General features: G+C 39.5%; 1 protein-coding gene across 1 annotated transcript in view; it reads right to left on the minus strand.

The window, feature by feature from the left end:
* Window positions 1-996: 996 nt before the first annotated feature.
* Window positions 997-21216, minus strand: part of LOC119729610 (ectopic P granules protein 5 homolog) — a gene marked incomplete at its 5' end in the record, with an annotated part of 40757 nt that continues 20537 nt past the window's right edge. Inside the window, 10 exon segments of the mRNA XM_038202246.1 lie at window positions 997-2030; window positions 2699-2905; window positions 3681-3906; window positions 4701-4949; window positions 5425-5621; window positions 9890-10047; window positions 10971-11156; window positions 11551-11726; window positions 15521-15633; window positions 20579-20657. Coding sequence (XP_038058174.1) covers window positions 1670-2030; window positions 2699-2905; window positions 3681-3906; window positions 4701-4949; window positions 5425-5621; window positions 9890-10047; window positions 10971-11156; window positions 11551-11726; window positions 15521-15633; window positions 20579-20657 — 1952 coding nt within the window.

Consider the following 21216-nt stretch of genomic DNA (forward strand, 5'->3'; position numbering starts at 1 on the left):
AAAATGTGTCGACATTTGTCAAACTTTTTGTACTAAAGCCTAAAAAAACCTAAAAAGTTTGTAACTTTTAATTTAAAAGAATAAATTTTTATTATGATAGAAAATATATAATCATTTGTGGAGAAGGATCTTTAAACAAGAACAAAAAAATCAACTTTATGCAGAAAAGAAATATACTGTTAGGCCATCAGCCTGGGGGTTTGGTCAGTATCAAATCAGGGCATAAATGATTATAGTGCGCATGCGCAAGGTATACCGCCCCTAGAGTGGTAACAAGCATTTTGATGGACATTTTGAAAAAAAAGGTGATAACACCCAAAAATCTGCCCCCGCTGCAATGCTATCACATATTTTCCAACTCTGGAGGTGTATACCTTGCCAAAAATCGCTATGACGATTATTCCCCTCATTTGATACCGGTGGCCAAAATTTTGGACCGAGGCTGATGGCCTATAATGGCCAAAGATAGTCCAGATTTGTGGCCAAAAGTATGTTAACCTTACTTTTCCAAGTGCAGCAAAGTACGATGTTAATGTTTTTTTCTTAGTAGGAAAGCAAAATACAGTTTTCTTTATCATTCATGTGACATATTTGAGATTAATCAACATAAAGTAAGATGGTTAAACCATCTTACAAAAGATTTCAATCTGAATAAAATTTTACAGTAATTATCAGAAAGAGGCATAATGTCACACATAGCCCTTTCCTCCTGATTTGCCGATTTGCTGAAAGTACATGTTTAGCTATAGGCTTTGCCTTTGCTTTCAAACGTTCCATATTCAACGAGATCATCTTTTTCACAATATTTATTTATTTTTTTATTTCTTATTTTAACTGGGTAGCTCATTTGGTGAAATGCACTGATCTCCCATGGGTCTCAGTAAAGAAAAGACAATGTGAAGAAATTACAGTTTTAGAGATGGGAGGAAAAGCCAAGAAGAGTATTCTGAGGAAGACCCACGGAATCAAGTAGGGACTGAAAACCCAATCCACATGTTGGCCCAGGCAGGATTCGAACCCGGGTCACAGCGGTGGAGGGCGAGCAAAGTACCGCTACACCAACCTGACTCCCAAACAATTATCACGTTTTGTTATTTTGACCTTACGAGAGGTCCACATTGGAATGACATTTCTATGAAAGGTCTGTCATCAGTGTGCGAATGCTGGTCTGTATATACCTGCTTCAAAATGGTTCTCCCACCAAAGAGTGTAAGCTGAACACCGTTCACAAATGGAGCTTAACTTTGATCAAGTTCGGGCGAGGATCATTAATTGACTTAAGATTGATTTGTGACGTAACTTAGGCCTGCGCACTAATGGCATCGCGCGAACGCCTCTTGTTGAAAAACTTGTCTAAATGTCATCACAAAACTCCTTTGTCCTGGCTCCCTGCTATGCATTATGATGCACGCAGCTATTGATAACCAGTGATGGAACCGTGCCTCAGGTTTCGGTTCCAAATAGCCGATTAGAGTAGAGAAGTTAGCCGAACTATGGTTAACACTAGTCGCCGCTCAAACTTGCTCTTCATTGCCCTCACTTTCCTCTCACGTGCAGGCTAAATAGCCCCCTCTATAATTCATGCACTGACCCATTACTGAAAGACCAACCCACAGCATATATTGCAGTTATTTCTTCACTCATTATTTACAATCTCAATCAATGATGTTCATAGGGTCCTGATGATGGACAAATAGTGCTTCTCTGGAAACATGACTGTCACTAACTGGCACAGGAGGTGTGTGGCATCCATCATGCACTTGGCTGGGTTAAGGACAGCGTCCCTCGCGTACCGAGCGTGCTCAGTCAGCCCTACATAGTTCCTGTTGTCGATGGCGGCGTCTAGCTGCTTCAGAGCGGTGTAAGCCAAACTTGAGGGCTTTGGGGCGTCCGGGGACCCCGGCGACTGTGCCTGGGTCTCTCGGTTTCTGCTCAGGGCACCGAGCTCATTGGGCGCCAGTCGTATCGTTCCGTTGCGCAGGACTTGGGCCGATATAAACGCAGCCATGCATCTGGCAATGATGCGAAATCTGTATAACAAAAACATGGGAGTGACGTTAAAAAATTATGACTGTCCCCTAGCATAATAGTTTAAAGCAGTGGGGTGTCAGGATGTCTTTTTGACAATGTTGTAAATTTGGTCTCTTTCGATTAGGGGCCTACCTGTTTATTGGAGAATATTGGCAGTTGCATTTTATCTCCGACAATGTCAATTGGCCTTTGCATCTTGGAATGTTTTTAAGAAATTTTCAATTCACAGTCTGACCTTCATGATACTTATTACAAATACCACAAAACAGGTTTTCAGTGTATGCATAGATTAAAGCGAAGAAAGCAATGATGTGCTGTGATCAGCCACCGTTCTACGGGAGGAGGGGGGGGGGACATTATCAGGTGTCCAACATACCCGGTACCCCTACTCCCAATCTTTCTAGATACACCCCTCAACTTGCCCTCTAATTCCAAGGTTTCTCAACATTCAACAAGAATTGAAAATACCTCCACAAATATTTCTCTATATAAAAAAAAGATAACCTCCCAATATGTATATTTATTTACAACGTAAATAAAAAAACAAACATATTTCTTGCGAAATATTCACTTTTTTCTCAACTTTCTAAGTTTCAACAACAACCACCTTTCGGTCTAGAACTCTGCCTCTTTTCCATGATATTGAGTATGCCGTGGTTAATAGTACCTGTAAGAAAGTTCCGACTGTCTTCCGAACCCGATGGCCCCCAGAAGCCCCGAGGAGCTACGGTCTTCACCCAGCGTCATCATGGTAGGGACGAGGTTGTTTAAGGAGCGTGACATCGTCCAATGGGGTGAGCCGAATTCAACCTGATGGATGGTCATCTGTAAGGCCTTGTGCCACCACAGGAAGACTTTGGCCTCGTTGGCCGGTCTAAAAGGACGAAGCGGATTAATACATTAGTTCCCATACTGCCTAGCCTTGACCAAGGCGTTGGGTTTGTCATTAATTCAATCGGTGCGACAATAAGTACTTTGCGTACCCCTGAACTGCTGGCCCATGTGGTGTTCCAAAACTTACCAGTGTGTAGGCCTTAATGTAGATGTACGCCGTGTGCACCCGTACTGTCTGCTGATACGCTCAGACTTTCTAGCTTCAAGTCTGGTGTATGTTTTGATGCCAAATTTATGGAAATTGACCTTAGTGTCACCGCACTGCGTGACATTATTTGAGGGTTGTCACAATAGAAATTGCATTTCCCTACATACATTACATGGATAGTACAGCTTGCTGTGGTAACAGTGTGCTAACTTACAACTTCAATAATTAAAAAAAATCACTGTGTTTTGAAAATCAAATTCTGTGAATATGTTCAGATTAAATTAACCTTTCACGGTAGAATCGCGTCAAGGCAGCTTGTGAAATACTGTCCAATAACATGATATACAAATCGACGCGGAGCGCGCAAAATCTGAGACAAACAAAACTTAACGTACAAAATTTCACAGGGTTGTCTGAGGGGCGTGGCTAACTCGCAAATGGCGATAGGTCAGTTGCTCTAGAGGTGTGCCAAATTTTATTCTATTTCGGTGCTTCACAACCGAGTTCTGTAAAATGGTCCCAAGAAAACCCGCCTTTTAGCGTTAAAGCAACTACCCTTCAACCTCGAACAGGAACATATTCTGAAAAATAAAATTGGATTCCTTACTTGACTTTGATCTTGACACACCAGTCGATCAACTCCGTGTACAAGGTACACTCCTCCTCCAGAGTCCGGCACTGGGGCGACCTCTGACCCACGTAGGCAAAGAGGGTCAGTATGGCGCCCTGCTTGGAGCACTCTTCAAGGAACTCATTGTGGGTGAGCTCTGGGATCTGGACAACCTGCAGGATGCTGGTCCAGCCACGGGAGGGGTCTGGGGACAAGTCCATATCTGGAAGGAAAGGGTATTGTAAGTACTTTTGCAGAAACGCTAACAATGTATTATTGGCCATGTACTTATACTGGCCCTCTTGTGGGAAAATGTGAACAGTTAAGTTGCAAACCCCAAATGAACCCATGTTGTGGGCATGGATGTCCAAAAAAAATACCAAAAATGGTGAAAGGCAGTGTTGTAGTTCAGTCTATCACAACTGAGACCTGACAAGTCATTTCACAAGTCCAGCCACAAAAAAACAAGGAATGCCCACTAACAAAGGAATACTTTTGTCACGGTTCATTTGAATAGCTTGTGAATTGAAATTGACACTGAAGGACGAGTGATGAACTAGTGGGGACTTGCGATTGATCGACTTCAACACTGGTGATAAGGTGATTAACCAATATGGGGAGTCAGGTTGGCGCAGTGGCCCCCTCCTAGCCTTCCACCTCCATGGCCCAGGTTCAGTTCCTGACCTGGTCCACATGTGGATTGGGTTTTCAGTCCCTACCTGATTCTGTAGTTTTTGCCCCAGAATGTTCTTCTGGGGTTTTCCTCCCACCTCTAAAACTTTAAGTTCTTGTCACTGTCTTCTCTCTACAGGATTCTTCAGGTTTATGAGCTTTTGAGGAATCCTTGGTTTCAATACCAGATATAAAATTATAATAATAAAAATATAAACCATACAAAAACGGCGCAGTTTAGGGCGGTACAGGGAGTGGTAGGCAGGGTGGTTAGGGGCGCTAAAGGAATTAATGGGTTAAGATTTATGTTCCCTGTTTAAACATGAATAGCGACAATGTTCTTACTTGTATTAAAGTGAGCCTCTATGCAAGCCTCCACCACTAGGGCCGAATGTTTGACCGACGCTAGGGTACGACACGCAGCCGTGATGCACGGAAGACCGAGGGCGCTGCTCGTCGACGCTTCAAACCAGGACAATATGGCTTCCAATATGGCATCGGCCGCACCGTAGACCGGAGAGCAGTTGTTGAGAAGGGTTAGGAGAGTTGAAAGGAGGGACACCAGCTCTTGCTGTCTGTCTGCAGTCGGACCACCTACAAACAAATAACAATAATGAAACAATGTCAAATTATTCCAAAAAGATTTACAGTATCTAGGGAGTTATTTGCTCATTTCTAAAAAACAGAACTATCACAAATTTTTGAGGAATAATTGAAAGAGGCGAAGTGAGATTTTCAGAAACACAACATGGGTGATCCCAAATTTTAGCCAGATTTGAGGAGGCTTCAAGAATATGGTGCTTTTGTGAAGAGACAGTTTTACTATGGAAACTGCACGATGTTAAGCGAGAGAAGATCACAATCTGTGAAATATCGCCTATTATTTTTTAACATTTATGAATAACGTAATTAATGTTTCCAGAGAATTCCTAAACACTATGAACTATGTATTTTATAGCTTCCTGGCCTTTACTGACTATTGAAAGTTTCTTTATGACGGTTAAAATGGCTAAAACAACCCAATTCATTACATAAAGCAAACCAAGATTGAAACTGGTCCCCGGCATACCTGCTGTAGCTAACAGCTCAATATCATTAAGTAACCGCTGTACGGGCGCGGGGAACCAGTCTTTGCGGGTGTCATCCAAGCTGGAGCATTTACACAGCAACTGGACTACCAGCTTGACATAAGCTGCACGCTTGGAAGCATCGGCTGCAGAATCTAATGAGGACGGCGTGTTGAACCTAGCCACTCCACGCATCAAACTGAAATGAGATGACAATAGGCTGGTAATGATCATCGGAGTATTTGATTCATTTCTAAGTAAACCACAAAGGGAAGCAAAGAAATTTGCGGGGTTTGAACCTGCAACCTTCGGATTTCTGTTCCGGTGCTCTACCAACTGAGCTATCCAGCCCCATAAGGTGGTTGTTAACCAATTGGTCTTTTGTTCAAAGGGCGCTAGTCAGAAGCCATAAACCCGAATAGCTCAGTTGGTAGAGCACTGGAACAGCTATTCGGAGGTCGCAGGTTCAAACCCTGCTCCAGTCAATTTCTTTGTTCAAATTTGAAAAAAAAATTATTTGATTAATTGATCGAAGTGTCAGTTACTTATTTGGCTACATTTTTCACTTTGATTAATCGAAAATGACTTGGTACAATACAATCCAATACAATACAATAAAAACTTTATCATCCCATTGCGGGAAATTCCATGGCCTTTTTACACGTAGTTTGATTTCAACACATAAAAAGCACGAATGATAATGAAGGTTTTCAATAACACAGTGCATGAGCTTGCAGAAATAAAACAATTTCAGGCCAAAAGCCTTCCTTTTTCACAGGTAAGTGACAAACACAAAAGCAGACTTTGAGAAAATAATGACAATACAAAATTTTATGATAAAGTGAGTGTGTTCTTGGTAAATGAATCTTCAGTTTATACTTATACTTATCAACTGCGGAAAAAAGAAATCAGCTTCTCGATTAATCAAAATCATTACTGAAAAACAAAAAATGAATTGATAATCCTAGATTATGTTGATGGCAACTTTGATGATAGGTATATTTCATAATCCTTGATAGTCCTAGATTATATTGATGACAACTTTGATAATAGGTATATTTCATATGTCCTGAAGTAAACTGGGCAGTAAAGAACAACTTTGTTAAATGTGTGAATGAAGTTAAGAGTTTGTTTTGAAGCAGAGGTGCAACACCTTAAACGAACTGAGAGGGTTCTTGGTTTACAGCATGGATTTTTTTTGGGTGGGGGGCTATAGATTTGAGATTTTTTGCTGTGAGTTCTTGCAGAACATGTCTCATGCATTTGTGGCAGCTAGAGATAACAAAACGAGATATGTTAAAATAAAAAAACAAAAATGAAAGCCGTAAAACATGCAAATATGGTGCAGTCCAGAACTGTAACTGCAGCTGTGATCACAAGTCAATCACAAGTCAATCACAAGTCAATCACAAGTCAATCACAAGTCAGTCACAAGTCAATCACAAGTCAATCACAAGTCAATCACAAGTCAATCACAAGTCAATCACAAGTCAATCACAAGTCAGTCACAAGTCAATCACAAGTCAGTCACAAGTCAATCACAAGTCAATCACAAGTCAATCACAAGTCAATCACAAGTCAATCACAAGTCAATCACAAGTCAATCACAAGTCAAACACAAGTCAATCACAAACATTCACAAGTCAATCACATGTCAATCTTAAGTCAATCACAAGTCAATCACAAGTCATCACAAGTCAGTCACAAGTCAATCACAAGTCAATCTCAAGTCAATCTCAAGTCAATCACAAGTCAATCACAAGTCAATCATAAGTCAATCACAAGTCAATCACAAGTCCATCACAAGTCAAACACAAGTCAATCACAAACATTCACAAGTCAATCACATGTCAATCTTAAGTCAATCACAAGTCAATCACAAGTCATCACAAGTCAGTCACAAGTCAATCACAAGTCAATCTCAAGTCAATCTCAAGTCAATCACAAGTCAATCACAAGTCAATCATAAGTCAATCACAAGTCAGTCATAAGACAATCACAAGTCAGACACAAGTCAATCACAAGTCATCACAAGTCAATCACAAGCCATTTAGTCTGTCGGCTACCGGGATTGCTTTATTCTCGTGATTAAAGGGAATATACATCATTTGCTTTTGCTGTAATTTTCAGAAATGGATGGAATTGGGGGGTTGGAAATATATAGCAAATATAGTTACTCTGACTTTTTGAGGTTTTGGGTTCGAAAATGCTATAAAAACCAAGAAAAACAGTCATTTTCCTGTAGTCTGGTTCCCTGACTCCATTTAAGAAGAAACAGAGCAGTTTACATACGTTGGGGAATTGTAAGGTCAGGGAACCAGTCTAGCTGGCTTGTACCCGTTCATAGGTGTGTAATCGATTGCAAACAAGACTGCAATGGTCAACTGGGGCCAGTATTTGGAAAAAAAAGCCAGTTTTTTCCAACGCTGGTCGGCCGATCAGCGTTGGAAATTGATACAAAAATACCACTTTTCTTGAAAATGACAGTATACCAGGTGCCATGATTTTACAGGATGCTTTACACTGTCATTCACTAACAGTCCAGCAAGGTATTTCAAAATGATTCGGTAGTTTTATTTTTTGATGTTTGCAAATGTTGTATTTTCCCTTTAACTCAAGACTCTGAGATATAATAAAATAAAACTCTCGAAATTACATGAAGTTGAATCACCTGTTTGGAATTAACAGTGAAATAGATGAGTGAGGTCTGTAAATAAATACTACGTTGATGCCATCAATTTACATGTGATCTGCATTTTAGTGGTTTTCTTTAAATACTCAAATTTCTTGAGATTTTGGGGATTAGGGGGAGAGGGTGATTTTACAAAAATATCATTTAAAGTTTCGCCCTTTTGAACAATGTCCTATAGGGACAACCCTGCATTTTTCTACTGAGCAAAATCTGTGAAATGAAAATAAGCACTTTCCATGAGTGATTTTTGTAAATGGACATGAAGTATTTTTCTTGCATGAGAGAATTCTCACCTCATAGAGATAGGGGAACTGCCATCAACAGATGAATCAGATCTACACAACGCAGCAGAGATAGGGCAATGCAGCATTCAAGGGGAAAAATTGCATCAGAAAGTATTGGTGACAAAAAATGAAGACTAAAATAAGAGGAACTACAACTGAGGAAATAACCTGGAATTTGGCCTCACAAAATCTAAACATTTGAAAAGTAAAAGAACCCTTGGAATCAAACTTGTTACAAATTCTAGTAAAAAAGTTACAATTAAGTATAGAAAATATCAGGGTTTTTTTTGCAGATATCCCTGCATCTGAATCAGTGAGGGGAGGAGGAAAAGGGTTGGGGTTTTGGACCCTCAACTTAAAGCCAGAGTCCATCATTTGCAGCTATCCAAAAAGTAACTGGCGTAATTATTGTTGAAAAACATACTTGGTTGAAAGATAGTAAGGGGACTAAACTCCCTGTGAAATTATTCTTTCTGGCAAGCTGTCATTTTGAAGAAATCAACGAAAGAAGGCCTTTCCAACGGTGCGTCTTAAGAAGCACCATTGGAAATTTCCGTTAGTAGTTTGTTTTTTTATTTGGCGAAGCACGCTCAAGCGTTGACACGACGTCCATGCGCGCGCGGTTGCTATAATTTGTCGGATCGGTGCGCGACATCGCGTAGCTGCAATCGGCTAGTGAGAACGTGTCTCGAATCTGAATTCAGGCCCAATTCAAAACATGATTCAGCAACTTTTGATTAGAAATCGAGATCCTAGTATGTTGTTTTTCTCGAAATATACAGCTGAAGCTGAGCTGAAACTTCATCAGGTTAGTTGTTCAGCACCCTTCTTTAGATTTTGAGCACTTTTGTTGCTTCAAACGAACAAAATGCACAAATTACAAATGATGGACTATACCTTTAATTCCACCCCATGACACCCGCCACCCCCCCCCAAAAAAAGCTGCTATACTTCCAGCAATGCATGCATATTAACGAGTATCTAGTGCATATTAATGAGGTTAAGTATTTAAACAAACAAGTGGGCATTCACAACCAAGATGTTTAATACAGAGATTCCCCTTTTTGTATGAACGGTGATGTGAACTGGCAACACTTCTACTTTGCAGAGCCACGTTAAGAACTACTTCTACTTTTGCTAAGTCTCACTTGCACCCACTTGCCATACCAAAGGGCGCCAATGATCTCTAATTTCTAGGAGCTTTCACTGGAAAGAGTATCTTTAACCAGGGTTAACACTTTCATGTGCACACGCAATACATGCATAAATGATTGATCATACCCGCAATATGCATTGCAAAATATTAATTTCCTCTAACTGCGAAAGCGATGAGCACTCACCAGCACACTTGGATAGAAAGGTGGGTACAAGAAACATCACTCGGCTAAAGAGCCCTCTATTTAGAAGCAACTACTTCAACTACTTCATCCTCATTCGAAGATCGTGAGTTACTTACTCACACTGATCAAGAAGCCTTGATTACTGACGTACCTGATAGACGTGTCCCCTTTCCCGTTCTTCTGATTCAAGACGTGCCTCGGGTCGCAGCGGTCAATTTGCCACGTCACTGCACAGTTGTAGGAAGTCACGTCCAGCAGTTGCCATGGAAACTCCTTGGCCTGGGCTATGAGATGCTGCATTGAAGCACCCTGACAACAAAGAGAAATCACCATGTCCTAATATGTTCATTTTGTTGTGTCGTTTTTATCTTTGTTTATCTGTTTGTTTCTTGTTTTGCTCCTGCTTCGGCAGGACCAAGATTTTGCAAAATGTTTTTACATTTTAAATGTTTGAGTGACAATCTGAGCCTGCAGCCAATGTACGCCCGGTTGTTTTAATAAATTCCTCAAGCATGAGGTAAGGTATTACAAATAACTTGGCTGATTTTGGGTGTAGAACAATATGTATATCCATCGGCTTAGCAAGGTAATAAACGACTTCCGTTAACCAAGTTCCCAGGAAGTTGTTAGTCAACTTTTAACAATTTTTCAGAATACACAGAGGGTGAGATTACAGGCTGACATTGGACGTTTATTGACCAATGACCATATTTCTGCAAACAAAACCAAAAAGAAACAACCCCCTCCAAAAAAAAGCAAATAAATATATACATAAAATATAACAGTAAAAATTTTAAAAACATATTTGTTAAGTCAAAGTTTGTACTTTCCCGCAGCAGCTAATTTTTTTAAAGTGCTGATTCATTTTTGTCTATCCAAAAAAAAGTTACATTTGCACATTTCCATTTTTTTGTACATGGGATTTTTTTAACCATTAACATTTTAAGATTTGATGGGCACCGTTCAAAAGTACCCCCTCAACGGTGAGAAAGGGAGAGTTGGGGGAGAACACTGGGAGAGACATTTGAACGCATGATGACGAAAGCTGATGCTCACGTAAAGATGCTATTGATGGCTTTAGGTGCATGCAGAATAAAAATTAGTCGTGCGTACTTTAGCGCCATACGCGTGCCTATCATAACGCGCACACAGTGCCCCCCAGCCACTGGGCTCTCAAAAGCGCGATCTTTTGTTTGCGCACGATCTCTTGTTTGGTGATAAACAAAACCTACCTGAGATTTCATGATGTTGTCCTCGTTCAGGAAGATGACCAGCAGACTGAGTAGATTGGATAGGAAGGCGTTGGAGGTCTCAGCGCCTGTCCCTTGGCAGTAGCTATCTGAGATCTGTCGCCACGGGATACGAGGGAAGATGTTGCCTAGAAACGTCAGGCAGACCGGTCCCCTGTCCTCAAACACCTTTCAGAATAATGTTCAGATGAAAGTTCAGCTAACTCAGAGAGCCACGATATGCAATTTGGAATTACACCTGATTAAAAGGCTAATAGTTATTCTATATAGGCTTCTATATGATGGTTAGAGAAATCAAACATTTCAAAAACCGGTTATCCTATTATTTTTCAAACCGAATAACAGTAATTTCACCGGAAGTTCTCTTTTAGCTCACAGTCACGCCAACAAAAATTGACGAGTGAGGTGCCGCATGGATTGCCCTCCTCAATGATTGGTTACAGTTTGCAAGATTCATTGACCACTTGATCTTTACAAAAACACTACAGATTTGTGATGGTGAAAAAAACTGGGAACAGCAATTATTTGAACAGTAACGTCTTGAACATCTACTTGGACTCACCCGAACCATGAGCTCCATGGAGGCGAGGTCCGGATGAAACTGGTTCCATGGCAGCAGGACCAGGTGCTGGTGGTAGGTCATCAAGACGTCCTCGCGTAGACCCTTCCTGGCCAGAGTGTCATGGTAGAACGGCCAGAGAAGGGACATAGAATTGACCAGTGGAGGGTCCAGGTAGCCTGTAGTCAAGATCAGATCACACAGATTGGTTGTACGGAAGCAAGTAAGCGCTTCAAAAACCTAGGACACAATTCCATGGCGCTGCTAAGCACACAATTTGGCTAACAGATCCTAGCCATTTCATGAAAGCAAAATACAAAGCATGCTAACTTCAAAGGAAAATGTGCTGAAAACAGCAAAAAAAGAAAAGAAAAGAAAATTCCATCATAAATGAATGTATAGGGAACATTTCCAGAACTCTGTGCACTGTTACCACGACAACCGACTTATCAGACAGTCATTCTGTCATATAACCTAAATCATGTACTTATAACAATTTAATAAACAAATATCACAGCAGCTACTAAAGGCAACATCTTAAAAAAAACATCGTTATACACAATATTCATAAATAATTCTAAATTGTGAGTCTCTAAACTTGATACATAGAAATCAACCAAAGATCACCCTGCCTCCACCACCTCGCCCCACCCTCTCTCCTGCCACACCCCCCTCTCCTCCCCCCAAAAAGGTTTCATGACTTTCAAGACAGGATTTCCACGGAGACACAGACAGACCATCATCCTAATTGAGAGTAGATTGATTTCCCTTCAAGCGCCCACCCTTAGGGTCCTAGGACAGAGGCAAGCGTACGTGATCATGATCGTGTCAGGCTAGGTTAAAGCTGCAACTCATTACAAGGATAAAGTCCACCGGGGCTGGGAGTGGTGGAACAACGTCTTCATTAAATGCTCCCCAGGATACCAGACCCTGAAATTGACATAGCGATCTGGCTGGTAACACGACCAACCGAGTACCGGCCGAGTGCGGACAGACAATGATTGATGACTGTAAGACTGTCACTACGCCTCTCTCCTTGTCCCAAATAGGGCACTGACCAACGGAAAACCAAAAAAATCCTGCAAGATGCTTTCCATTAGACAAGGTTGGAAAAGGAAATAGATGCTTGAATGTGACAATTTGTGATGGATGTGGCCAAGTCACGGTAACCCTGCATGGCACTTTCTCCAAATCCAAATACTCCTGTTTCTTTATTCAATGTTCGGCAAGCTTGTCCAGACCTTAAAAGCATAACAGGACATTGTTCTATCAATGAACTGATTATTTTTTTTCATCAGATATCCTTTTGGGACACACAAGAGCAGTTTGCTGGACAGATAAACCAGCCTTCATGAAAATGACCTCTGACAAATTTCCCCCAAACAAGGACATTAACAAACGGGGACACTTGTCAGAAGGAATACCTATATTAGTGTCACAAAATTCTCTGTTCACCAATAAGTATCAAATTTTGAATAAATAGAAAAGAAAACAAGACTTCTTACACATTTGATGAGTTGGCTCTGACATTTCTAAGTGAACAGAATAACTTAAGACTTTGTCCCAAGTGGGAAAACAGAAAAGAAAAAAAAATACCGCATTTTATTAAAAAATAGCTTGCCTTTATAAAAATACCATGATATGAATACCCTGTAATAGAGTATATACATGTACATGTATATTAAAGAGTGTGGTAATAGACATATAAGTGCCCTGACAAAATTCATTTACGAAATCAAAATAAGCTGACGCATAAAGAGTGTCAAACTCCTTTACTAGGAACGTACTTTGCAAATTTAGTTCAGAAAAATACGGTTGGAAGATTTCGGATGTCTGACCGCAATGCTATATTCGGGATTACATAATATCCGTTGAACCGTGGTTCTTAAGACCTCTGCCCGACATTTCTGGACAGCTAAGCACTGCCCAAGTTCAGAAAAAAAAGAAAAAAAAGAGAAAAAGAAATTGACTAAGAGGCAATAAAAATCTGCCTAGCCACCCCAAGCGAAGCAATGAATCACTGTTGACCAGTCGCTACCTGTCCCCAGAGGCAGTAAACGTCTGACTCAACCGCTGGGCTCGTAAGAGCCAGCGTACTTCTGCCATCCAGAAGCAGGAAGCGCCTCATTCACGCCAGCTTTTGTCAAGTCGATCCGGTGGGGATTAACCGTCAGCCAAACAATTGATTTAATTGGAAATGAAAAAGAGAAAGAGAGAGAAAAAAAAATGTGGTTTGGAACTTAGCGGCTGGGTGGACGCGATTACCGTGACGCATGCAAAGAGCTTGATTTTTTTTTTTCCGTCAATGCCACTGGGGATAGCGAGAACAAAAGTCATTCCTGCCACACCCTAGCGTCAGAACTGATGACTACAATGTCTCATTGTTTCATTTTAAACAGAAACACATGTTTCTCAATTCTAAATATCATCTATTCAAACAGCCGAAGGTAAAGAACAATAGTCTTGTTTGCTTATAGGCTTATAGTCTTGTTGGATAGTGTCTTCACACTGTAATATGGGATATCCACAATCAAATCGCTCAGCTCACGTTATCAAGGTTCATCAAAGGTACAAGTAAAATTACCAACTAAGGTTTGAAGTTTTTTGTATGGTGAAGTAAGCAATAAGGGTAAGTTTGCGGTTGCGCATGCGGCAAGAAATCTGATTTGTGATTTTGTGAGATTCTGAAACAAAAACAAACGAAGAACGTGCCGAGCTTGTCACAAGTGTTTATCAGAAACTGCACAAGTGTGACATCACTCATACTTGCAAGGTTAGGAGAGTACACAGGGGTTGAAAGGGAGGGGGGGGGGGGTGACAAGAACGTCGCAATGACTCAAGACAGGTTTTTATCTTGACAGGGCGGAACCCATGGGAGGTCAGCTATTGTGGATCAGTTCTTCGTCTCTACGTGTACAATTCCAACCATATGCGAAGCCAAATTGGATAATTCTCAAAATCTGGCTGTCCGTTCCTCCAACGATTAAACCATTACGATCCGACCAGTTGGGGAATCAGGCCTAATGCGTGAGACACCAACATTTTTTTTTTCTTCCACCGTGCATCAACTTGTAACACCTCATTTATATATACAAAACTGTCGTCTGATTGGTCGATTGAAGTTGACTGACGTCGAGCGGTTTATTCACGCTGGGACTGGAAGGTACAAAACGTCCAAACGTTTGATTTACCGTTAGCAATGAGGCTTTACTTCCTATTAGATTTATTTCATTTTTACCGAGGAAATAGATTATGTCGTTTGGAGAGCAACAAAGTCCCAAAGATGTGCGCTTCTAGACTTCCACATAATGCATGAATTGATAGGATTAGGTTTGATGGGTGTGGCAGCTGGAAGATATCAGGGGGAGAGCGCAGTTTGAGTCTTTGTGCCATGTGGGAAATTCAAGAGTTTCCTTTTGGAAAGTCTGATTTCCACTGAAATTTCTGCTGACCCACAACCACTTGACAAACGACGGAGACCTTCTGTTGAAGCTAGAGGAACTGATATATAGTTTATGGTTTATTGGTAACAAAAATTGTCTTGCAACCATGTGCTAAATTATATGAAATGTACAATAAAATCAGAAAAACAGTAACAAATGTAATGAACAAATTGGGAGCCAGTCTGCTCTCAAAGCAGAAGTGTTTATTCCCCAAACAAAGACAAACAAGTTGAACATTTATTCAAAGAAAAACAAAATGAATTTGTTGACGAGCACAAGGAAACATCTTTAACTGCCAGAGTTATTGGCTTTTATGGGATATGCAATACAGTGTTATTTATAGTTTTCTATTTATTTATTTATTTATTGCAACCATACCTCACAAATTTACAAGATTGGTTTACGTACAAAGATAAAACAAAAACTAAAAGTCGCAGCGCAAACTTCTATGATGAAAAGAACAACGCACTGCACGATCCCACAGATAGGAAACTTTCCAATTTACTGTAAAAACTAAAAACGAAACTCACCTTGGAATTGTGCCTGTATGCATCCAATGGTATGTGTGAACATGGACACCATGCAACTGGCTGGTACTCGGTCCCCTTCAACCCAGGGTGGGAGCAACTGCTTCGTGTTTGGACTGAAGACAACCAACAAAAAAAACCACAGAAAACAAGTTCACAACGCATTCATGTATTTATATTTATTTATATTCATGCTCAACATATTAGTCCAGGCAAAATACTTCATTTTTTGAGTGAACCTCAAACAAATTGCAACAGAATTTTTTTCACCACGGTGCATTTCTATAAGGTCCCTAAAATGACATACTAAAAGTCCAAAAAAATCCAAGTGGTGGAAATATGCCTAATTTGCATAAATCCAAAATGGCTGAAAATTTTTGGACTTTCACATTGATTTGGTCATATTTCTTATATTCGTTAGCTTTTTCAGGTACTTAAAACGACAATTGTAGTCCGTTTACATTGATTTCATAATTATTCTAGTCCTACGTAACTTTCAAGATCCCCATGTTTCCCAAATTTGCCATATGCTGTACAATAATTTGCATAAATGCAATATATTAATTTGCATAAATTAAAGTTAAAATTATGGCTGTCATGTGTGGACATGTCACAATTGAATTTTCCTGATAATCCAAGTTCAGTTATTTACTAAATATCACACCACAGTGCATTTCTATAAGGCCCCTAAAAAAGGTCCAAAGATCCAAGTGGTGGAAATATGCCTAATTTGCATAAATTCAAAATGGCCACTTAAACCATGATTGAGTGGTCGGGCACAACCCGACCACTGATTGAGTGGTCGGGCACAACCCGACCACTCTTTGGATTTGTTGCGATTAATCTTTCTTTCTTTCTTTCTTTCTTTTTCCGGACAATACTTCTCCGCGGGTTTTCTCTAGTAAACGGTATATGGTATGAACTTGTAACTTTCAATATATATCGACCCTCATCCGAAGTGGTGCATATTACTCTGACGTCATGATTATGTCATCAGGTGTCAAATTACAAGTGATTTTAACTGAAAAAGTGACCAAATACTTTCACTTATAACTCTTGAACTAAACATTCAATGATGTTTGTATTCTGTAATCAGATAGACCATTAATCGCTTAACATTTTTTGCCGTGTACGTGAACTCGCTTGACCTTTACTTCCGGGTCTACCGGAAGGTCAAAGTTAAATGAATTCAAAATGAAGACGTGAGCCTGAAATCAAAACAAAGCAACATTTCTTCCGAACGGTTCACGGTATGATCACAAAACCTTGTGTGAACTTGTACCTTGTTACGAAGATGTTATAGTTTTTGTTACGTCATCAGGTATCAAATTACAAGCGATTTAAGGGCAAATTTTGACAAAATAGTTTGCGCATATCTTTTGAACTAAATAGAGTATCGTGTTCGTTTTTTTCGTGAGTTTGTAGACTATGCCGTGAGGAACATTTCTTGTCCCCAGACACAAAACCGCTTGACCTTTACTTCCGGTGTTACCTGAATATAGCTCAAAAGCGGAAGCATTTTACTGCAGACACATAATTATACTATAAAAGTGTTTAGTGAAGAATGCCAGACACAAAATCAGTGTGATGGCGTCATCATCCGGAAGTCAAAGTCGTTTGACCTTTCCTTCCGGGGCTGCCAGAAGGTCAAAGTTAGGTGAATTCAAAATATAGAAATTAGCCTCAAATAAAAGGAAAACAAGATTTCTTTCCATAACCGATTGAAATCACGCCTCACCAGTTTTCCTCTCATATCTGAATGCTGAAAATTAATATTTCCACAGCGTGTAGCCACAACCTTTTCTGTCGTAAAGTCAGTGCAGAATTTTATTATGCCCATGCAAAAGAAAAAAAACCCTAAAAAGCAATTTTATGTGATTAGCATATGTTGCATAAACTCCAACGACGTAAGAGGCTCCGGCAAGTCTACCAATAGTCCCAACTGGTTGTATGCTTGAGTAGCCATCCATGCAGCACCAGATGTGCGCTTCCTGATAGGCCTACAAGTCTTGTCGAGGTAGCAACAAGTTCAACTGCAGGTTGTGTGATTTTCTATGTGAAAAACACAGGGTAATGGATGCAAGGTAATGGGAGGGGTATTGTCCAGTTCAATTATGATTAAGTCATTGTAAACACAAGACAATATGCCAGCCCGACCACTCTGCGTTTGTAACTCAACAAACGCGAACCTCTAGTTGGAGTTGTTACGATTAATCTTCTTTCTTTCTTTCTTTCTTTCTTTCTTTTTTTCCGGACAATAAGTTTCCGCGGATTTTCTCATAAACAGTATATGGTATGAACTTGTAACTTTCAACATATATCGACCCTCGTCCCAAGTGGTGCATATTTTTCTGACTTCATGATGACATCATTGGGTGTCAAATTACAAGCGATTTTAGAGAAAAAATGGGCCAAATACTTTCACTTATAACTCTTAAACAAAGTGATCAATTACGTTTCAACTTTGCGATCAGATAGACCATTAGTTGATAAACATTTTTTGTCGTGTACGTGAACTCGCTTGACCTTTACTTCCGGGTCTACCGGAAGGTCAAAGTTACGTGAATTCAAAATGAAGACTTAAGCCTGAAATTAAAACAAAGCAAAATTTCTTCCGAACGGTTTACGGGATGATCATAAAACGTAGTGTGAATTTGTACCATGTTACGAAGATGTTATAAATTTGGTTACGTCATCATGACGTAATGTAAGGGCAAAGTGATGGAAGGGCAAATTTTGACAAAATAGTTTGAGCTATACTTTTGAACTCAGTAGAGTATCGTGTTCATTTTTTTTCTTGAGGTTGTAGACTTTGCCTTGAGTAACATTTCTTGTTCCCGGACACGAAACCGCTTGACCTTTACTTCCGGTGTTACCGGAAGTGCAATAAAAACTGAATATAACTAGGAAGCGGAAGTATTTTACTACATTTTACTACGTTTTACTATATTTGTTGGAACAAATAAGAAAGCGGCTGCTTACAATAATAGTACTGCTACCACATAATTTCATCATATTTGTTCACCAGGGACTGCAAAATCACAGCTCTTATAAGAATAAACCCAGGGGAGGATCCAGAAATTTGTACAAAATCACACAAAGCATTCAAACCTAATATTCTTTTTTTCTGATTTCTTTCTGCATAACTCGCATATCAACACTGATTCTTTAATTCGTACCTTTATGCAGAAATTTAATAGTTCGACAGTGTAGCCACAAGCTTTTTTTTCGTTATCTCAGTGCAGAAATTTAGGAAGCCCATGCGTGCAAAAGACATAAGCCATTTTATTTTTGATATTGAGATAATCAAATGTTGCATAAACTCCAACGACGTTAGAGGCTCCGTCAAGTCTACCGGTGTCGTAAATTCAGCGCAGAATTTTATTATACCCATGCAAAAGACCAAGAAAAAAACCAAAATAAAAGCAATTTTACCTTAAAATTAGCATAATTATGTTTCATAATCTTTAACGACGTGAGACGCTCTGTCAATTCTACCAATGTCGTAACTTTAGTGCAGAATTTTATTATGCCCATGCAAAAGACAAAAAAACAAAAAAACAAACCAGCCATTTTATTTTAAGATTAGCATAATTCTGTTGCATAAACTCCATCCACGTTAGAGGCTTCGTTAACTCTACCAATAGTCCCAACTGGTTGTATGCTTGAGTAGCCATCCATGCAGCACCAGATGTGCGCTTCCTGATAGGCCTACAAGTCTTGCCCAGGTAGCAAAAAGTTCAACTGCAGGTTGTGTGATTTTCTTTGTGAAAACACAGGGTAATGGGTGCAGAGTGATGGGAGGGGTATTGTGCAGTTCAATTATGATTAAGTCATGAAATCAACGTAAAAGGAAATTTTTTTGTTTAAAGTACCCCAAAAAGTAATGTAGGACGAGAGTAATGGCCAAATCAGTATGAAAATCATATAATTATTGGCCATTTTGAATTTATGCAAATTAGGCACATTTCCACCACTTTGATTTTTTTTTTTACTTTTTTTTTCGGGACCATATAAAGATGCTCTGTGGTGTGATACATAACTGAACTAGAAGTTATTAGGGAAAATTCAATTGTGCCACACATGACAGCCATAATTTTAATTTAATTTATATGCAAATTAATATACGGCATTTATGCAAATTATTATACGGCATTTGGCAAAGTTGGGAAACATAGGGATCTAGAAGGGTACCCAGGACTAGAATAATGATGAAATCAATGTAAAAGGACAAATTGTTGTTTAAAGTACCCCAAAAAGCAATGTAGGACGAGAGGTATGGCCAAATCAATATGAAAATCATATAATTAGTGGCTATTTTGAATTTATGCAAATCAAGCATATTTCCACCACTTGGATTTTTTTGTACTTTTTTTTCGGGACCATATAGAGATGCTCTGTGGTGTGATATTATGTATACATACATGTAACTGAACTAGAAGTTATTAGGGAAAATTCAATTGTGATGTCAACACATGACAGCCATAATTTTAACTTTAATTTATGCAAATTAATATACGGCATTTATGCATATTGTTATACCGCATTTGGCAAATTTGGGAAACATAGGGATCTTGAAATTTACCTAGGACTAGAGTAATGATGAAATCAATGTAAATTAAAGGACTAAAATTGTTGTTTAAAGTTCCTCAAGAAGCTAATAGTATGAGAAATATGACCAAATCATTGTGAAAGTCCTAAAATATGCGGCAATTTTCGATTTATGCAAATTAGGCATATTTCCACCACTTGGATTTTTTTGGACTTTTAGTATGTCATTTTAGGGACCTTAAAGAAATGCACTGTGGTAAAAAAAATGCTGTTGCAATTTGTTTGAGGTCAAACCTTATATTGCCTGGACTATATTGACAGTGATTGCTGGAGGATTTTGCTGGATTGAGGCAGTGGTCACCCCTCCAAGGACCACATTCTAGAAATAACGAAGGATTGAGGCTGTATGCTAATTTTTAAATGGAGGCAGTTGGAGGACTTTGCAGGGGTAAGGTTGCATCCTAGCAAAAATGTTTAAGAGTCAGGATTAATAAAATGTCCTTCTCTTACTTTGTAGGGGACGGAACCTCCAAGGCAACGATCCAAGGATAGAAGAGGCCTGACAGAAGGGTCCAAAGATGTCTCACGGCTGGAGAGAGAAACAAGAATAAAATATGGACTTAATAGGTTTTTAACATCCACAAACAAATTTCACAAATTGATACATTTTGGTTTGATATGGTTTATTTCATGCCATATCAGGCTAATTTAACCCTGTACTACATTGTAATTATTCCGTGATAAATAAAAAACAAAACAAACTACCAAAGAGTGCTCAGGCAATTTGTGGCAGTATAGGGAGTAAATAGGCATGGCGGTTGGGGTGGTACAGAGAATTCAATTCTGGCCTCTAGGCACCTCGTGTGAACTTTTGGGCAAATTTGATCAACTTGTATTTTTGGGTCAAAAACTGACTTTTTCGATGATGCCGGCTATCCGTTGAAGTTTTGGGGGCATTTTGTAAAAAATCTAAAAATTTTCTTTTCTCACTGGATACTGAATGTAATGAGTTGATCTCTTCAGAGAATTCAATTCTGGCCTCTAGGAACCTTGTATGAATTTTTGAGCAAATTTGATCAACTTGTATTTTTTGGGTCAAAAACTGACTTTTTTCATGATGCCGGCTATGGAAAACGTTGAAGTTTTGG

Source organism: Patiria miniata, unplaced genomic scaffold (assembly GCF_015706575.1).
Source record: "Patiria miniata isolate m_02_andy unplaced genomic scaffold, ASM1570657v1 HiC_scaffold_21, whole genome shotgun sequence".
Taxonomy (NCBI): domain Eukaryota; kingdom Metazoa; phylum Echinodermata; class Asteroidea; order Valvatida; family Asterinidae; genus Patiria; species Patiria miniata.